Source organism: Haemorhous mexicanus, chromosome 13, assembly GCF_027477595.1.
Source record: "Haemorhous mexicanus isolate bHaeMex1 chromosome 13, bHaeMex1.pri, whole genome shotgun sequence".
Classification (NCBI taxonomy): Eukaryota; Metazoa; Chordata; class Aves; order Passeriformes; family Fringillidae; genus Haemorhous; species Haemorhous mexicanus.
The window spans coordinates 4,866,112-4,885,653 of record NC_082353.1 but is presented as its reverse complement, the minus strand read 5'-3'; the positions used below and the strand labels follow the sequence as shown (position 1 = coordinate 4,885,653).

General features: G+C 47.8%; 1 protein-coding gene across 1 annotated transcript in view; it reads left to right on the top strand.

The window, feature by feature from the left end:
* Positions 1 to 7,751: 7,751 nt before the first annotated feature.
* The window catches only part of ARIH1 (ariadne RBR E3 ubiquitin protein ligase 1), a 51,605-nt gene continuing 39,814 nt past the window's right edge, over positions 7,752 to 19,542 (top strand). The window contains exon 1 of the mRNA XM_059857991.1: positions 7,752 to 8,191. Coding sequence (XP_059713974.1) covers positions 7,829 to 8,191 — 363 coding nt within the window. The 5' untranslated portion in view covers positions 7,752 to 7,828. The remainder of the gene's footprint in view (positions 8,192 to 19,542) is intronic.

Here is a 19,542-nt window from a genome sequence, read left to right as displayed (position 1 = left end):
CCCCAACTCAAATAAGGGCCTTAAGCCCAGGTCTTACCCATCTAATTGCTGGCACAAACCTACAAAGGAACCCACTGCATCAAATTATTAAAAACCTGCTGTCCCAGAAAACTCAAGGTATCAGGCGTGCTGGGAGACAAGCCAGAGGCATGGGAGCAAGCAGGAAATTAAACAAATGGCACAGGAGAAAGTGTGACAAGGGAGATGGCCCCATCACACACAAGAGGAAAAACCATTCTGTGTGAGCAGGACGTAACTATGGAAAGGTCTGGTGGAGAATGTAAGGGATTGTCCCTCATGGGAGCAGTGTAGAGAGAACAGGATCAACAGGAAAAAGGCTTTTTGAAGAAAAAAAAAAAAAACAACACAAGAAACTTGTTCTCAAAGGTTAGAATAGCACCAGCACAAAGCTGGGGAGCTACAGGGAAAGAAAAAGAGCTTGGAAGACATGGAAGGGTTTCAGTGGGGCTAGGGAGAGATGGAGGGAGGTGCTCTGCAGTGTTGAAGGAGGCTGTGAGGTTCCAGTGAAGTTCTTGGGGGTGATGTGGAGGTGAAAAAGTTATGGGGAGATGAGGCACCAGGAGGAGATCACAGTCAGGTTTGGGTCTAAATGGGATTGTGGGAATTTAAAGAGGTTAGTGAATATTTATATGGGGCTCATGGGGAGCTCCCCCTCCATAGGGAGGGGACTAAGGGTCACCAAGAGATAGAGAATATGAGCTCCATCAGGAAGGGGGTCAAAGAGAGTCAAATGGTGTTGCCATGAGCTCAACACCTACACAGCACTGCATCTTTCTTTTCCAGCTGTGTAAAATGGCAAAATCCACCTAATGGGAAAGTGAGCCAGGAGCCAAGGACAGGCACAGCCTTACCAGGTGGGTGTACCTCCACAGCCAGACTAACAGAGCACAGGGCTGGACCAACAGCCCAGGTATCACCCAGAGAATTAAAGGCACCAAGTGAAGTCCAACATCAATATAGGAATATCTAGGAGCAGGTACATTCATAGCAGAGATCAGAAGGAATTGGTTGTCTCAATCTCAGATTGAATGGAGTTTATGGAGTTCATGGATGGAGGACCCAGAAGAGGGACCAATTAAAGGGTCAATTAAAGCCTGTTGGCTCCCTCAGGCTCCTGACAATCATCCCTTGTTTTCCCTGCAGAGGCGGCAAGACCCAAATTCAACACAATGGCACATGCCAGGCTGCTTTCTCACTATTCTTCCAGGATTTTGTGGCCCTTCTCTATCTCTGTCCTCATCACACAGCAGGAAGAGAGAACACCTGTATTCCAGCCTGTGTCAGACCTCTGGGAAAGTGGTCATTCCTTGTGTTCAAATTTCCTGCTGCTAGTCTGCATAAAGCCCCTGTGGTCTCGAGCTGGGTTGTTGCTTTTCTCTGTGCAAACTTCTGGAGCACCAGCTGTTACCACCATTTTCTGACTATATTTGGTTGATTTCAGTATCTCTGGACTTGTCCTCAAGTAGTTTCACTGAATTAAAATTTCAGTGGAAGGAAACCCACCCCAAACAAGCCAGTTTGTTGCTGTCTTGCATCAGGCAATGTCAGGACTGTGCTTCCCAGCACATGAGACAGAATTGTGGGAGTGCCCTGGCTGAGGCGAATTCTCATTTCAGCCTGGGGAGGGTGGCATGTTTGCCAGCTTATGTAAAGCATTGTGATCAGAGCTTTCAGTCCAAATATTCCAGCCTTTCTACAGATTCAGTTGCTGATGCTATTTTAGGGGACCTGATGTCTCTGGGGGATGACTCATTGAAGTTCATCTGTAGCTGGCCGGCATCAATCCAGACTAACAGTCTGATTTTCGAGTGTTTCTTTACATAAGAAAACTGCTTAAGTGTGTGTCTAAATGGGGAGCTTTGCTGAAGAACCTGGTTTACACTTTGTCCTGTGGTGGGCACGGAGTAACAGCAGCCTGAAGCTGTCAGTGCTTTTCAGTAGCCCATCAATAGACCAGCTCATGGGCTTAGAGCATATCTGCAGGCTGATATAACCACCTGGGAGGCCTTTTCCAAGGTACTTCAGCAAGGAACATGGGAGGGAGTGAACCCCAGGCAGGGCTGTCCTGGCTCAGGTAACACTCTACAAACCCCTCTTATCATCTCTGATGCAAAAGTTGGGACTTGCTGGGGTACTGCAAAAAACTGCTGTGCCAGGACATTGCTGGATTACCTACTTGCTATCAACAATGAATTTGGTAACAATCCAAATTAATTATTCTGACATAAATTGTTATAAAGCCTAGCTGGTGTCACATTTGAGTCTTTCTGGTTTGTTTGCATTCGGGGCATGACTGTGGCCTTTGGGCTATCAGTGCAGTTGCACCACAGCATTTTTTAAATATATAAGTTCATTTATTATGCTGCCTAACACCCTATAATGTTGGCTGCTTCTGCATTTAACCAGGAGGGTGTTTTGCACACAGATTCTTCCCCTGATGAGAAGTGTCTGAGCCAGTGAAGTGGGAATGGAGAAAGACATTAATGAACACCTTCACAGGGCATGAATTTTCTATTTGCTTTGCTCTTTGAGCCAACACTGTCTAGGAAAATTGCTCCTGAATGAAGCAACTCCCAGCTCAAGGGACCTGTTGATGGTGTGGCTGGAAGAGGGCTTTGGAAAACACAGATCTTCTCCTGGAAATACCTCTAACTTGAATTTTGGCATCTCTTTCTAGGCAAAACTACTGTCTCCATTTGCTTGTTTATCTTCACTTTAATCTTTGGTAAAATAATGATGGGATTTGGACTGCAAGCCCAAAGGTTGCAGGGTTGAAGTGTCCTTATTTGTGGTGGTGATCTGGAGGTAGTGTGGTCAGCATGTGCCAGATCCTTTGAGGTGTGGACCTTCCTCTTGCACATCTTTGTATTTCAGGGATGATACAGCTCCTCATCAAGCAGAGGAGTGCTCCCATTTACACACCCAGCAGGAGCCCCCAGAGACATTTGGTGGAGCTTTAGCATGTGCACAAAAAAGATCCTAAACATGAGGTGCTAAATCCACATCCAGGGGGGTTTCACCAGCTGTAACAACTCAGCCCATGAGGAACCTTGGTGTTTTGGGGGCCCAAAGCAGGCTGGTGTATGGCAGGATGCTTTTGGAGCCACAGGGATGCATTCCAGCACTTTTCAAAGCACAGGATAACTCATTTCCACATCCCTACCTTCCTAGCTAGACCACCACTTATCAATTCTGCTATTTCAACAGTTAGGAGCTTGAGAGTGGAGTTTAAATCAAGAAGCTTGAAGTGAGATGTGTTCATCAGTGTGGAAGATTTGGGGTCCTGACTCGAGCTCAGCCTGGTGGTGTTTCCCCTGTTGATATTATCACAGAAGTCTTTATCTTCTGGGTTATCTCCAGTTTGCACAGCTTTGGGGTTGTGATCTGAGGGCCTGCTCAGCCCATGTTATTGTTGAGGGTGTTAAAGAGTGTGCAGACACCCAAAATCAAACCCTAGGCATTGAGAAATCTACTGGATTTCCTTTCTCCCAGCGTGGGAGCTCTGTGTGTCTCTGGTGATGGAGAAGAAAGGCTTTTTCCAGAGATCCTGCCTGCCTCAAGGAATGCAGAAGCAGGAGAGAGGCTGGGTGGGATGGGAGGTTCACCCTGAATCTGCAGGCGGTTTGTGCTGTGGGGCACCAGCACTTTCACAGCATTTTGGTATCACGAATCAGGGCTTGTCACGAGGAGATGCTGCAAGTTCTTGTGGAGGCTGAGTACATGTGGCTGCTGTCCCTGGCTGCTCCCAGTCATGGCTGTGGGGCTGAGCTGGAATCAATCAGAGCCTGTGGATGCGCCGTGACAAACTCCCTGTGCCCAGAGGTGACGCTCCCATAAATCCTGTAAGCATGTGCTTAACTTTGGGGAGCAAGGTGGTTGCAAGGCAATATTTTATTCTTGTCAGCTTCAGTGTTAAGTTAGCAGAATCACTTGGGTAATTAAGCTCTTGCAAGAATAAAGTGAAAAAGCACCAGGTGTCTATGGAGATCTAAATAATTTTTCAGAGTGGGCAGAAGAGCAGTTTTTGGCTTTCCCGAGTAGCTGGAGTCCTAAAATCCCCAGAGACAGTTCAGATCCCCTCCAAATGAGCTAAAGGCAGCAGACCAGCTTTTCTCAGGTACCTTTTGCCAACCACCTACAAGAAGCTGGTGGGTGACCAGGGCATCAAATGTAACCATTGGCTGGAAATTTCAAAATAAAGAAAGGCCTTTTGCAAAAGGCATGGCTAAAATTTCATTCCAAAGAGTATTTTTGAGATGTATTAGTGTATCTGTTGCTGGAGTAACTGACTGCTAAATGCTGATGCCTGTCTTGCACTTGGGAAAGATAAGGCTGGGACTGTAGAAGGTGAACTGCTTCCCTTTTTCTGTGGGATGTCATTGGGATGATCCCATCATCGTGTATAAGTATCTATTACTGGGATCATAGAACCATTATGGAATCATAGCATGGTTTGGGTAGGAAGGTAGGTCCCTACCTCTAAAGATCATCTTGTTCCACCCCCTGTCATGGACAGAGACACCTTCCACTAGCCCAGGCTGCTCCAAGCCCTGTCCAGCCTGGTCTTGGACATTTCCACGAGCAGCCACAGCTGCTCTGGGCAACCTGTGCCAGGGCCTCTCCTGCCTCACAGCCAAGAATTTCTTCCCAATATCCCATCTAACCCTGCCCCCTGGCAGTGGGAAGCCATTCCCTGTGTCCTGTCCCTCCATCCCTTGTTCCCAGTCCCTCTCCAGCTCTCCTGGAGCCCCTTTAGGCACTGGCAGGGCTCTGAGGTCTCCCTGAAGCCTTCTCTTGTTCTTGGGGTGAGCACCCCCAGGTCTCCCAGCCTGGCTCCAGAACCTCCTCTCTCTGGGCTCTGTGCAAGGCTCTGGGCTGAACTCTGCAGCCTTGGCCAGGGCCAGGACAGGGCTGTGGGGAGGTTCTTGGAACACCCGGAGATGGCCAGTCCCTGCTCCTGGGAACATCTGTTTCCCAAACACTCTTCCAGGTCTGTCCCTGAGGGGAAGGTCACCTTAGCCAAACATTTTTGTGTCCAAAGCTGCCAAAATCCAATAAAGCCAAGCCCCATTGTTTGGTCAGTGCCTTTCTTGGAGTCCCGTGGCCAAATGAGCAGCCCCAAAATGGCTCATGCCTTGTCATTGTTGGCCAGGAGCTGGGCATGCCACCACCAGCTGGGCAGGACTAGCTCAGAGTCCCAGGGGGTGACACACAGTCCCCCTTGGGGATGAAGCATGGGGTGAGGACCTGGAGCAACCACCTGAGCCCACACATGACGTGGGACCAGCCTGGCAGATGTCCAGACGGTGCATCTGGAGCTGAACCAAGTCAGGGCTACTTACATTTATGTAGGGCAGGATGATTAAAGCTCCGGCCTTTGCAATTCCACCTAAGTTGGGTAATTAGAGAACTGACTTTATTGACTGGGTAGCATGGCATGAGGCAATGTGCAAGCCCAGTCCACACCCCCTCCTGACCTGAGCAGAGCAGAGCTCAGGGAGCTGCCTGTGTGTCTGAGGATGCAGCCGGGTACCCAGCAAGGGTTCTAGAGACATCTACCAGGCCATGGGACACTGAATCTGCCCAGATCCCCGAGGGCACCTGCACGTATAAACCCCTGTCACTGCGGCCATCATTATGCTGTGTTCCAGCAGGAAATAAACACCCTTTGGGATGTGGCTTCTAATTTTCTTCCTGTTTCACAAGGGATTTGTATGAGACAGAAGCAGGAAGCAGGATCCTGCTGCAGCGGATTACTCCTGTCCCAAAGAGCTGATGAAATTTGTCACACCTACACCACATACTACTCTGATGAATCTCATTTCATCCAGGCAGAGTGGGTGAATAACATCACCACATCCGAATGGCCCCACTTTACCCCTTCAAGAAATTATTCCCCAGGGCATGAGGAAGTGGAAGGTGAGCACCAGTGGGAGAAGGTAACCCCAGAGCCCTCCTGGGGCTGTGCCAGGCTCTCACATCCATGGTGAACAGTGGTGGAGAGGGGGGAGCAGCTGGTTCTCCTCTGGGCCAGACTGCAGCCTTGTTTCCAAGCCAACCAGAGTTCCGTGAGCTCCCCGAACGGCTGCAGACAATGAGCCCAGCGAGCCTCCTCCATATCAGGCTGAGCACAGCTGATACTGGAGGCAGGGAAAGCTGAAACAAAGGGTGCTCAGCCCCTGCAGCACCTCAGTGTTCATCCTGCCCTTTGTAGCAGCTCAGTGTTCAGGTGAGAGGGTCTGGCAGGGATGAGACCACCTGGGAACGGCATTCCTGAACTGCCCAGGGCACTTGTCAACTCCAGAGGTAAAAAAGTCTATCCCTGGTCTGGGGGTGAAACCACTTGTGTGTTCTTCTCTCTGCAAAATGCCAAATTAACAGAGAATAAAGGGAATCAAGCCTGGCACCAGTGAAAACCCAGGTAGTACCATCTTCACAGACCAGAAAGCAACACTGAAGCTTGGAGATGCCACCTGGCATAGTCAGGGTCCCCCAAGGGGCAGTGGGCTCATATTTATCCCATGGAACGATTAGGAATTTCTGCTTGGAGGGTCTTAGTGCAATTTTATTCTGATTTTGAGGCAGTGCAACCTATTTTCCTATAACTTTCCCTCACATTCCCCTCACAGTTGCATCATGTTGTCCTCACAAGTCGCTTGCCAGAGACCACTCAATTTAATGGTGGCACTGGGAGTCTTCTCCACTCTTGGCCCACAGCACACTTCATGAGGGCTCCACGCCCCAGCTCCACCTCATGTCTCATCACCAGGTGGGCAGAAGGAGAAGCTGGTCACCCCCCAAACCTTCTGCTCCCCCACCATCCCAGCTTCATCAGGAACTGTAAGGATAGGACAGAGTAATGCGTACCAACTGACAAAGGGAAAACTGGGGAGAAATTCCTCCCTGTGAGGGTGGGCAGGCCCTGGCACAGGGTGCCCAGAGCAGCTGTGGCTGTCCCTGGATCCCTGGAAGTGTCCAAGGCTGGGTTGGATGGGGCTTGGAGCACCCGGGGCTAGTGGAAGGTGTCCCTGAGCATGGCAGGGGTGGAATGAGATGAGCTTTAAGGTCCATTCCAACCACTTAATATTGTGTAGCACCAGGAGCAACTGAGAGAGCTGGGGGGGCTCAGCCTGGAGAAAAGGAGGATCAGGAGGGACCTTCTGGCTCTGCACAACTCCCTGACAGGAGGGGGCAGCTGGGGAGTTTGGGCTCTGCTCCCAGGGGACAGGAAACAAGACAAGAGGAGATGTCCTCAAGCTGTGCCAGGGGAGGCTCAGGTTGGACATCAGGAGGAATTTCTCCATGGAAAGGGTTGTCAGGCACTGGATGGGGAGATAGTGGAGTCCCCATCCGTGGAGGTGTCCAAGGAAGGACTGGACGCGGCACTCAGCGCCGTGGTCTGGTTGACAGGATGGTGTTGGGTCTCAGGTTGGACTCGATGGTTTCGGAGGACTTTTCCACCCCACTGGGTGCGGTGATTCCGCGGTGGTTCCCCGCCGCACCCACCCTGGCGCCGCGCCACACTCAACATGGCGGCGCCGGCATGAGGCGGGCGGGGGCTGGGTGGGGGCGTGTCGCGCACCCAAGATGGCGGCGGCGGGCGGGGTGAGATGGCGGCGGGCGCGCAGGCGCGGGCGGGTGGCGGTGACGCGCGGGGCGCGCGGTGACGGAGCGCGGCGGCCGCGGCCCTTTGTTGGCGGCGGTTGAGGCGCGGCGGGGCCGGGCCGGGCCGGGGCCAACGGCGGCGGCGGCGGGGCCGGGCGCGGGGAGGCCGCGGGAGCCGCCGCCGCTCCCTCAGCGCCTCGCCATGGACTCGGACGAGGGGTACAACTACGAGTTCGACGAGGACGAGGAGTGCAGCGAGGACAGCGGCGCGGAGGAGGACGAGGAGGACGAGGAGGAAGACGAGCCCGACGATAATCTGGACCTGGGCGAAGTAGAGCTGGTGGAGCCCGGGCTGCGCGTCGGCGGGGAGCGCGACGGGCTGTTGGGCAGCGAGACGGGCGGGCTGGGCCCCGGCGGCGGCGGCGGCGGTGGCGGCCTGGGCGGCGGACCGGGCCCCGGCGGCGGCCCCGAGCAGGAGGAGGATTATCGCTACGAGGTGCTGACGGCCGAGCAGATCCTGCAGCACATGGTGGAGTGCATCCGCGAGGTCAACGAGGTCATCCAGGTGCGGCCCCCCGGCGCCGGGACTTGGGGGGGATGCACCGGGGAAGGGGCGTGGGGGTGGCGGGACGGGCCAGCGGCCTCTTGCGGGGCACCGGGCCCGGCCCGCCGCGGGCTAGGGCTTCGCACACACTTGTCGGTATCCCCGGGGCTGGAGGGGGCTCCTGAGTACACCCGGGGCTGGAGGGGGCTCAACGCGGTATCTCCGACGCTGGAGGGGCGGCGGGGACGACCCCTCTCGGTACACCCTGGTGGTGGAGAGGGCTGCTTGTCACCCCGTTCTCCCGCGAGGCCCCTCGGGCCCGGCCAGGATCTCGCTTCCTGCTGTGGAAGCGTCGGGAACGAGGCCTTTGGCACTGAAAGGGCTCCTCTTTCTTTGTGTGGTTGCGAGCTGGGGGCTGTAATCTATTTTTTTTTCTTTATTCCCCTCCGTCCTCATGGTGTTTGGCGGGGTGTAGCTCCTCCAGCTCCTTCCCTAACCCGCGGAGTCCATGGCAAGTCCTGGAATTCCAGGAGAGGCACCGCTCTGGTTTTGTTGCCTTCTTCCTTCCCTTCCCCCCGCCACACACAGAGGTTGAACCTTGTGTTTATTTCCAGCACAGACCAGGAGGGGTATGAGCAATCCCTTCACAACCGTAACTTTTTTTATCCTCAGTTTTTAAGCGTGTCTCTTTAAAACTGAAATAGAGTTTAAAAAAACATCTACCTTCTTTAGATCAAAGTATCTACGTCTTATCTCTTGGGTCCTAAGTTTTTGGGGAAAAAAATCAAGCCATTGAAGCGGTTTAGCATCCTTTTCTAAATGTTCATGGCAGAGTTTGGCTCCAGCTCACCATCAAGTTCCTGATGCAGTTCATTTTTCTGCAGGTGATGGGATTTCATTAGTTCCCATTTACTTTGCCATTACTCGGAGTCACTAGGAAGTGCTACCCTTTATCCAGTACGCCAACGGGAATAGCATGAGAAATGTGTGGATGTTAAATATTGGGGGATCCAGTGCCCAGAAAGCAGTTGTTTCACTGGTTATGTGTGTTGGTAAATCTCTTTAAACACGAGATGTCTCAGTGAATGTTTTTTCTCCAACTGTCCTGTGCTCTGCCGTGGCTGTAACAGCAACTTTAAAATGTTGCTTTATGTGCTATAAATCCCCTGTAGTTTACATGGAGCTTGATGCAAACAGCTGTAAAAATATTTGCGTGCTAAATTAGTAAATGGCATTCCTTGAGTCAAATTAAAGTTTATAACTTTAATGATAGCATTGCCCATGTAAAGCTGAATAAAGGAGTCTGCCCGGATTAGCTGATTACCCTGCAGTTAAAGAAGATCTCATGGTTAAACAGGGATGTTTCTTTGCTCCCAGTTATTGATCCTGATGTAGGCAGGGAAACAGTTGGCAGGCAGACATGCGAACAGTTGGGACCTTCAGCTTTTTACTCTTTCAAATAGCCATTAAAATAGTGAGTCTGTGTTTAATGATTAAGATTGCAAAAGTCATGGACCATTCTGTTTGTATTGATCAGACTCTGACATACTCCTTATCTTTGCATAAGACAAGTGGTGGAAAAGTTGCTGCCAGTGAAGAGCTGTGAGTTTTCCTGCTCCTGCATTTTCCAGACCTGGCTGGTGGACTCACCTGCATGTTCTTTGTGAACTAATTTGTTAGAGAAGGTCCTGGTTGCTGGTCTGAGCTGATTTGCCCCCCTCTTACACCACCCTGAAGCTGTTTGACTTGTGTGCTCGACCTGTGAGTTGCAGAAATAGTGGAGAGAAATGGGTTGAGGTGAAGAGCCCCTTGTTCTGCCCCATCCCCGGGGTGGCAGCGGGAGGCCTGACCCTCTGCTGGGCTCTGCAGAACCACCCCCCGACCTTCCCGAGGCTGCTCTCCAGCTCCATTTACTGCCTGGGGTTTGCAGTAGTTCCTCCTGCTTTAGCAGAGCAGGGTGCACAAAGTCTGTCTGTTGAGAATATCATGGGTAAACTCGGGGCCCAAAACCAGCTTAGGTCCTGGAATGCATCAGGAGAGGGTAGGAAAGCTCTCAGTTGCTGAGGATGGCTGTTAAATGCCAGCTTCCTGCCATCACATTTCTGTGCTCTTCTGAGGTACTTTGGCCGATGCTTCAGGATTTGCTCATCCTCACTCCTGTGGCTGCTGGTGAAATCTTCCAGGGCTCTCTTCTGTTTATTTTCCTTGTGTTTGGCACCCAACCAGGATTGCTGCTGCTGCTTTTCTGGTTCAGTAAACCTTTTCTGGAGTCACATTGGTTCGGGATCCTGCTGCGGATCCTCAGTTGCTGAGCTGTGATTCACTTGTTCCAGTCAAGTAGTGGATGGCTTTGGTCTGTGTGTGTCTGCCGTGGGTTCTTGGTAGCAAACAGTGATGGTTGTGGTTACATTTTTGAATGCTTTGAACTTACTTGTTCAAGGGAGATGTAATGTGCAGCCTGAAAACTTCAGCTGTGGGTCTTGTGCTCTCTAGTGAGTGATTTTTTTTTTTTTTTAATGATCAAGTGTAAGGTATAAATGGGGTTTTGTTTTGCAGCTGCAGCGAAAGGAAAATGGAACGGGGAGCCACAGAGTATTTGCAAGGAGGTATCTGAGCCATGACAGGTGGAACTCTATATTAAAACACTCAATTTAAGCAGTTATTAGCTGACAGGGCTATAGTTGAAGGGTCTAAATTAAATTTTTTCTCCCATCCATTTGATCATTTCCAAATACAAGCTGTGTAAGAAAAAACATGAACTTTTCAGGGCAGGGATTTGATCTGATGGAGACTTTGCAGAAGTAGGAGCTAACTTGTGGCTAAGTTGCTGTTCCAAGAGCCTGTGATTCACCCCTTAGTGTGGAACGGGCTTTTGGAGACATCTGCTCAGTGCCAAACTCTTATCACTTGGCCTCCCTAAAGCCACTGAACCTGCAGTGACCCAGGCAGGTTTCAGAACGTCTCAGATATTCAGAATATTTTACACTTGCTCTTTCTTGTCTGAGCATAAGCAGGATTTCAGGTGTTTGATGGTGGGTTTTGTACAGTATTTGGCACTTATGCTCATAATCTGATTTGTCTTGATGTGTCGCACAACAAGAATTCCCCTTGCTCTCCAAATGCAAAAATAGGGGTATGAATAACCCCTTAACCTTGTGCTCTTGGTTGGCTGAGACTTGAGTATTCCTCCCATCCTCTCCCTGTGATTAGGTGAAGCAGAGAGCCATTTGCCATGGTATTTGGAATTTTAGTTGTCTAAGTAAACAGGCGGATTTCTGGTGGTTTTCCAGCTGCTGGCAGAATAAGTTAGCAGGGTACTGTAAAAACCTAGACAGAGAGGTGCTGTGGAACAAAAGGCTTCTCTTCCCAAAGGTATTTTCCCACAGTTGAATGTCTTCCTCATATTTTTCCTCTCTGAACTTTTGTCCAAATAATCCACTGCCACTTCTTTTTTTTAAATTTTTTTTTTATATCAGATTGCTATTTCCATTTTTGCTGTAGATTTTTTCTGAAAATAAACTTGAAAAATGTTTAGAATGGCATATTTATTTCTGCTCTGAGTAAAGCACATGATGTTTCTCTGTAGCCTGGCTTGGCCCAGTGTTCTCCTTGCTTTGTTGCAACCTTGTGCAATTCCAGTATTACCAGGTGGGATTAATTTCCCCTTTTTGCCTGCCTTTTTCTGGAGCATTGCAATGACATTGTTGTGATGTCACTGACCATATTCATTCTTCCAGGACTTTGTAATGTTGAGGTCTTGGAAATACTGGGATGAAGCTGTGAGGTGGCAGAAAAAGGAGTCGAGCCTCTTGTTTTCTTTCCCCACCCCTCAGCAGGGATCAGGATCCTGGATGTGGCTGGGTGTTGTGCCTGGCCTGCATGATTGTGAGCATGTTGAGCTTCACACCTGAGCTTTCTCTGGAAGGATGTGGCATTCCCAGATCCAACAAAACTTAGTCTACCTCAAAAATACCTTTTCTTTTGATTAAATTAGCCTTTAAATTAGATTTTTTAGAGCAGACCGGATCAGATGTAACATCAGAGCATTTGCAGCAAGTACGGGTTTCTCATTTACATGATAGAGCTGGATGACTTCTTTGGAAGCAAGGTGAGGTCCTTGCTGGTAGAAGCTTTGCCATTAAAATATGCCCAAACCTCAGACCACTCAGGAGTTAAAAACCCATCTTTGTTGAGGGATGGCTTTTCCCAGAGGCCCCAGCAGTTCACAGCCCTGGTTAAATAGAGCTCTGTGATGACAAGTGCAAACCCATTGTTACAGGAGGGGGTCTTGTAAAACAGTGGCTTCACTTGCCTGGACAAAACGTCCTGATTTTCAGGCAGAACTTAGGAAATCTTCCCAGTACTGGTGTAATTGAGCATACTGTGGGCACTACATTGCAAAGGTATTGCCCAAAACAGGGATGACTTGCCAGTGAGCAACAGGAATTGCTGCTTGTAGTACAGGGTCGTGCTTAAAGCTGTATTTAATGCTGAAGATGACATCTTGGAAATTGGGAGTGCTTGGAGCTGCCTGACAAGCATTAGGTGGGAGTCTGTGGGTGGAAGCACTGGAGGCTGGTGCTGCTTCCATCCGGGTCCTCTCACAGCCCAAGGTGCATTAACAAACCTCCTCATGTGGTTACTTATTTGATAATAAAATTCATGTCAGGGGCCTGAATGTTATGATGCTGGGAGGAAATGCTTTGTTAAACCCCATGTTTCTGTCACGTGGTGTTTATAAGGTGTTTCATTATGGTAGGAATGCCTTTAATATTTCTAAGGAATGGAATAAACTTCATTGTGACAAAGCATTCCTGGAATCTTGTGTAAGCAATCACTCCAAAGCTTTTGGAAATGACATGGTGTCTGTTCCTGACTGCCAAGACATGTAATTCTGAGTATAATAGAATTTTTTTTAATATTACTTTAAATTTCAGCATTACCAGGTAGAAAATTCTTCTTAAGTCTCCAGGGGAATTTCAACTTAGTACTTAAATATGACCCATTTGCTTTGTGCTTTATGTTTCTGTTAGGCCAAATGCAAATCTCATGGTTGGCCACATGTAAAAACATTTGATGCTGTCTCAATGTAGTTTTCCCAAAATCACAGCAAGACAGCCTTTTCCTTAGAGGCCTTGGGTTGCAGATGGGAATCAATGTGTTCTGGGATGTTTCAAAGTGAAACTGAAAACACTAATTTTTTTTTTTAGCTACTTTTAAATGTTTATTTCCAGAAGGCTAAAACTAAACAGTAAATGCAGTTGTTGCTATTCCCTGTGGGTTTAATTTCAGTGAGCAGGACCATCCCTGCTGTGCAAAGTAGAAGGGTTGTTTCTGCTATGAAGTGGAAGCTGTGAGACTGCAGTTGATGCAAAATGAGGTATTTCTAGATTAAAGCACCATTAAAAACAAAAACATGGATTCCCCTTTTATACTTGTCCCAAGCTCTGACCCCTTAGTTTTAACCTTGCACGAGTTCAAGTTTCTAACAGCAAATAAACCCCAAAGCTCCAATGCCCTTTGGAAATGTTGGGCAGTCCTGTGTCTTTGGCACCTGTTGAATGGTTTTCAGTTTTCTATTTCTAAGCTAATTTCTCTTCCCCTTTACTCCGTTAATGAAGCAAATGAGAATGTGGTTCTGCTGTTGGTGTCAGGTGTGGTAATTGAAGGAAGTGATGGTTGATCTCTACGTTGTACTTGTTTTAATAGCAAGTCAATGTTTTCATCCAGAATTTCTTTGTAGGAGCCTTTTTTTTTTCTGGAGAAGGTAGCAACTCATTCTGCTGTTTAGGAGAGCTGGTTAACTGGGAAAAGAACCTTGAATTTGTCTGTAACTGAGAAGGCTGGAAGTCCTTTTGACATAGCTCAGTCCCAAACTCCAGGTTCCTCCAGATTTCTGGTACTTCTGTAATTATCAGGTTCTGAGTATTGCAAGCAGTGTTTTCTCTTTGTGGCTGGCTGTGCTGAACCCCTGACAGCCACAGAGGATGTTTGGAGGCCGTTGGGTGCATACAAGTGCTTAATACTGCTGAATTCATCAAGTAATTTAGTAGCTGCAGCAACTGCAAGGAAATTGCAGCCTTGTTTATGGTAAAACACCTTGGGAGGGTTTGTAGCTGCTCAGTAATGCCAAATGGTGCATTTGAGCACAGCCCAGAGTACAGATGCCTGAGGTTTGGGAGAGGGCTGCTGGCTTTGTGGGGGATGTTGGTGCAGGAGGCTGTGAGGGGATGAGGCATTCAGGTGGGGAAAAATCATTTGAAATTTGATAATGGAAATGCTGATAATGTTTTAGGATCTTCACCATTCTGGGTGTTTGGTGTTGGGAGTGTTGGAAACCTTGAGCTTGGCTTGTATGGAATTCCTTGCTTTGCTCTTAGCTTTTGATCTTGGGCTGTGATGGAAACACTGTTCAAACAAATGCTTTGAAAACTGCCATCCAGAGCTTCCCTCAGTAGTTGTTTCAGGTATAACTGAGTTTGTACTTCACAGGTGTGTTCCTTTCCCAAATTTGGAATGCCCATGTAAGTGCAGAGGCTCTTGCAGGAGTGATCCCTTGTTCTGGTGGTGTAGCAATGCCAGGTCATTATCTCTGGTACTCAGAGCAGCTCACTGTGGTGAGGGTTTGAGCCACTCTCCATACACAACACTCAAACAGAACCATTGGCATTGAGCCTTTTCCTTGTTTTTAAAGACTGAGAACTTATTCCAGATGTTGGGAATCATTTCAGATCCAAAACCTGACGCAGATAGCTTTTGACAGCATCAAAGTCACTTGGAAGAAGTGAGTAAGCCCTTGTGAAAGCCTCTTGGGTGGTTGTGGTGCATTTTAGCATTGCCACCAGTCTTGCCTTGAGTTTTGGGCAACTTTTGGGAGCTGGTGCAGCACAGAGCTGACAGGCATTGCCACTGCTTAGTTAAACAGGAGAAACAAAGATTTGACTTTGGAGGGATGTGTCCCCCCATGGTGTCCTCCCTCTGGAGAAGCATGGAGCCCAGAGAGCTGGGGAGGAGAGCACAGCTTCTCCATGGCCGTGGTGTGGTGTCTGTCCTTGTTGCCAGGCTGCAGCAGGCAATCCGTGTGACGGCCAAAGCTTGTGGTGCTTTGTGGATGTGTTTGGGAGAGGAGCCAAATGCAGCTGTTGGGGACAGGGCAGTAGCTGAGAGCCCTGACAGCAGGTGGCTCTTGGCTGTAATTTGGTAGTAATTGAGCATACAACCTACCTAAAGCTGGGCTTCTTGATCTTCTCCTGGTGGTTTCCAGTGGTGGCCACTTACTGGCATATGTAGGTACTTCTTCTCAGTCTTTCTAAAACATTCCTTTTTTGTTTTGTATCTTCCTTGGTTAAAAACTAATATGCTAGAGCACCATGTGACACCTCTTGTTTCCAGGGACAAGCAGTGCAAGGATGATGTCTTGGCCATCTGCTTCAAAATTAGGTCTTGTGGGACCGTGCTTGTGTCTTAAGCGTGGAGGTGTGAAAGGCTTCCTGGTCTGAGGGGAGGGATTCTCCATGTACTGTGGCACCACAAATAGGCCTTGTCATGTGCATTTTAATTCACAACAGATGAAGCTTTCATTGCTTTGTGATTTGAGGAATTTGAGAGCTGAAGGAAGATAATCCCAATGTTTGAAATTAAGAGCTTGGATATTTGCTTATTGCCTTTGCAGTCCTTCAGAAAAATTGTCTGTGATTGTTGCAGTGGTTTCACCAGATGAGGGATGCCGACTCTAAACTCTGTTTCCCAGCAGATAATCAGGATAGAGTAGGAGTTCCTGCTCAAAAGAGTTCTACTTGGGCTCTACAGTTAGTCCTCTCAAAGTGGAGAAGACACAGTAAAAACTTAGTAGAACCAGAAGAATCTGTATAATTGCTTCTAAAAGTAGCCAAATGCCAAAATAACTGACTTCTTTGAGAGTTAGTTCAACGATTTTCTTTTTAAACTAATATTTGCAATTCTTATTAAGGAGGCAGCCTGAAGAGAGTTTCTTCCAAGGTAAAGAAATGAAAATATGAAGTGGTTCTGAAGGTTCCTATTTCCTGCCTGGTGTTCGTGACTGGGTCAACCTCTAAAGGATCGTGTTGGGTGCTGCCCTGCAAAGGGTGTTTTTTTGCTGTTTTCTTCAGCAAAACACTTCCAGAACCACAGAGGAAGGAGCTGCTAGTTGAACAACACCCTTGTGTAAAACTCACAGCAGGACATGGCTGTTTATACTGTCCTGTGCTTGCTTTGATGGGTGTGTGGACCTGGTGTGGTAGTGACAGTGCAGTGCTTCACTCCGGGTCACTTCTTTGGGGTTTGCCTTTGGGTCTTGGAGTTGGGGCACTTGGGATGGGCTTGGTTAGCTTCAAACACCAGCTCACTCAAACCATTCTGGTGTTTGAGTGTCTGACACTCATCCCCAGTGGTGCTTTTTGGGATGTACAGACAGGTGCACCCACAGCAGAGCTGTGGTTACATGGTTATTGGTCTTGGACAGTTCCCATTCCCTGGCTGCCTGGATACAGTTGTTTGCAGGGCTGTAGAATGCAGGGGATCAGGGAACTTTCCAGTTAAAAGTGTCTCCTCTGCTCTTCTTGCTCAGCCCTCTGACCCCATGAGCAGCTGCTTTGTTCCAGGTGCCAGAAGTGATGGTGTTTGAATTGTTCAACTCTGTCAGCCAAACAAATGGATGTGCATCCATACCTCCACATTTCTGTGGTCTATTTTGTGTGCACATCTAGTTAGAAATGCATATTTAACTTTGGAAAGAGCTCTGGAGAGTTTTTCAAAATTTTGATACTCTCTACAGCTGCTAACTGTGGGCTTGGTGTGTTCTTGTGCAACAGAACACAAATTTCTTGTGCAACAGAACACAAATGCAATCAGCATTCCTTTGTCTGGCAGACAGAAATGTGGAGAGGGATTAGGGGAAACCAGGAGGACTCACATGAATAAGCAGTCTCCCTTGCAATGAGCTTTCCTGTGTGGGAAGAGAAACTTAAGACTGAGTTAACTCCTAGTTATCTTTAACCTAGTCATCTAGCATTTGAGAAATAGGGAGTAAAAGGGATGGTGTGAAGAGTGTGGGAGAGCCACGTCTTGAGGTCGGATTCCAGAGCAGGAGCTTTGTTAAACAATGTGTATTAAAACTCAGCAGAACAGCAGCTTTTTAATAAAAAGGGAGGAAGAGCAACATTCCAGCTCTTAGTTAGCAGTGTAATTTTTCCTCTGGGAGCAACAGTGTAAACTGGAAGGTCCTTGGAGTAAAATCTCACCTAGTGTGCATAGATGAAAATAACTATAATATAAAATAACAATTCAATAAAAAAAATTAACAATTTCTGTGCACTGTGAAGATCTGATGAAATAATGTGTTAGATGTCTTTGTTTTGATAGTTTGTAATACTTCTGCAATGACTGAAAAGCCATCTGGGCAAATTAAGGTGATACTCTTTGATTTATACACATTTTAGATATGCATTAGGTTGCTCTGTAATAACCAGTCTCTTTATTTTACTTGATAATATGACATGCTTGAAATGTCCTTATTTGTATTATTAATAGAGCTGAAGTTGATGCTTGAAAATGTGCACAAAACCATTTCTGGCTGGGATGATAACTTCTAGGAGGGGAGCAGTGCAAGGACTTGGAGTTCCCTTTAGGGATGGTGGATACTGAAACTCTCTGCGGGGAGGGTGTTTGGGTTCTGTGTCACTCTCGTGTGCCTGGTGTAATTCCCTGCTGTCCTTTGCCAGGGTGTTTCTGCAGGCAGCCCTGGGATTTGGAGGAGGCTGGGTGCCAGCCTGTTCAGTGCACTCAATTATTCACCAGTCATTAGTGTAATTATTCCTCTTGCTGCCCTGCACAGCAGTTACAAGGCAGGGCTGATTAGGTGGGGTTTTCCTCTTGCAGAAGCCCAATGTCTTGATGGCAGTAATATTTTAATGGCAGAGGAACAAGGGATATCCTTGTCAGCTAGTGTGGAGTCCCATCAAATACAAAATTGCATGTCCAGGTTTGTTTCCATTCCCTACCAGAAGGGAATAGAGATAGGGAATCTGCACCTCCTTGCTGGTTTGACTCAACAGCTGTAGAAATGCTTCTGATAACATGAGGGCAGGTCTTTAAAGCCCTTAAATGAGAAAATGATGAAAACACTGGAGGTTTCCCATTCTCCCCCATTGCTGTGTGAGTTGTGTTCTGCTATTTTTGTATCAGATCCCACCATACTATTTTCTCTTAACTCGAGGGAGCTCAGGTAGCTGGTTAAAAATACCTGCAGCAATTAGAGACTGCAGTTAGACTTTGAGGTATATCTTGTTGGGAACAAGAGTGAACAAGTGATTGCTAAACTCCTCATGCCTCCAGAATATCTTTTCTTCACAGGTGGCTTTTGCAGAACCCTCGGAGGAAAACGTTTTGGGGTATGAAGAGACAAAATTACTTCTTGTAGCGGAAATCCCGGCTTATAAAATAACGTGTTGCCAGGGCTGTGTTTTGTTGGCTGTAAAACTAAGTAAGAATAAATGAGCAGAGTGTGGTAAATAAACTGCAAAGTCATCATTAAAAAATGATCCCAGCTAGAAGAGGCTTGTTGGGAAAAGGATGCTGGCAGGTTTTCCAAGTGCAGATGCAGGTTGTGCCAGCAGAACAAAGTGCTTTTGCAGGTAAAGCTGCTTTTTGCAGGGAAGTGGTACAAGCCACAACCACATCTGCGCTGGGGCTGCTGCCAGTGTCAAGATGCTGCCAAAGATTACATCCCCAAGCCACTGCTGCATTGGCAGTGGCTTCCTGGGCCTAAAGAGTTTCTTAAGATGGCTAATTTTTTTTTTTTTTCTTGCTTGAGAGTTGCAGACTAAGGCATAGGCATCACTAGAATGGATTTCCTGCCTGTTTGTCAGGGTAACACTGGGTGTTTAAAACATATTTTGCCTGTGATAGGGAGATGAAATCACCCTGAGGAATGTGGTTTTTTCTTTCCTAAAATACTGTGGAGTGTGGTGCTGCTTCTGTGCAGTGGGAAGACTTCCTCTTTGCCCCAGTGAAGAGGGAATGGGTCATAAAAGTGGGTGTTCCTTTGAAGAAGGGACAAAATCAGAAGCACTGAAGGATAGAGAGCTGAAGAAAAGTACAGAGTGCTCACCTCACTAGGGCCTAGAGGAGAAAGAGAAGCTAGAAAAGTGTTAAGGATTTTCTTTTCTCCAAAAATACTCATGTAAATCATCCCTGGCTAAAAATTCTTGTGCCAAGCCTTTTTTTCTCAGTAGTCATGCTGTTGATGAAGGGGTTAACACTTGCATGCCACCAGTGACTATGTATCCAAATATTTTTGAGGTAACCTGGCCATTGCCATGAGAGAAGTTATTCATTGGGATGGCTTTTGTTTA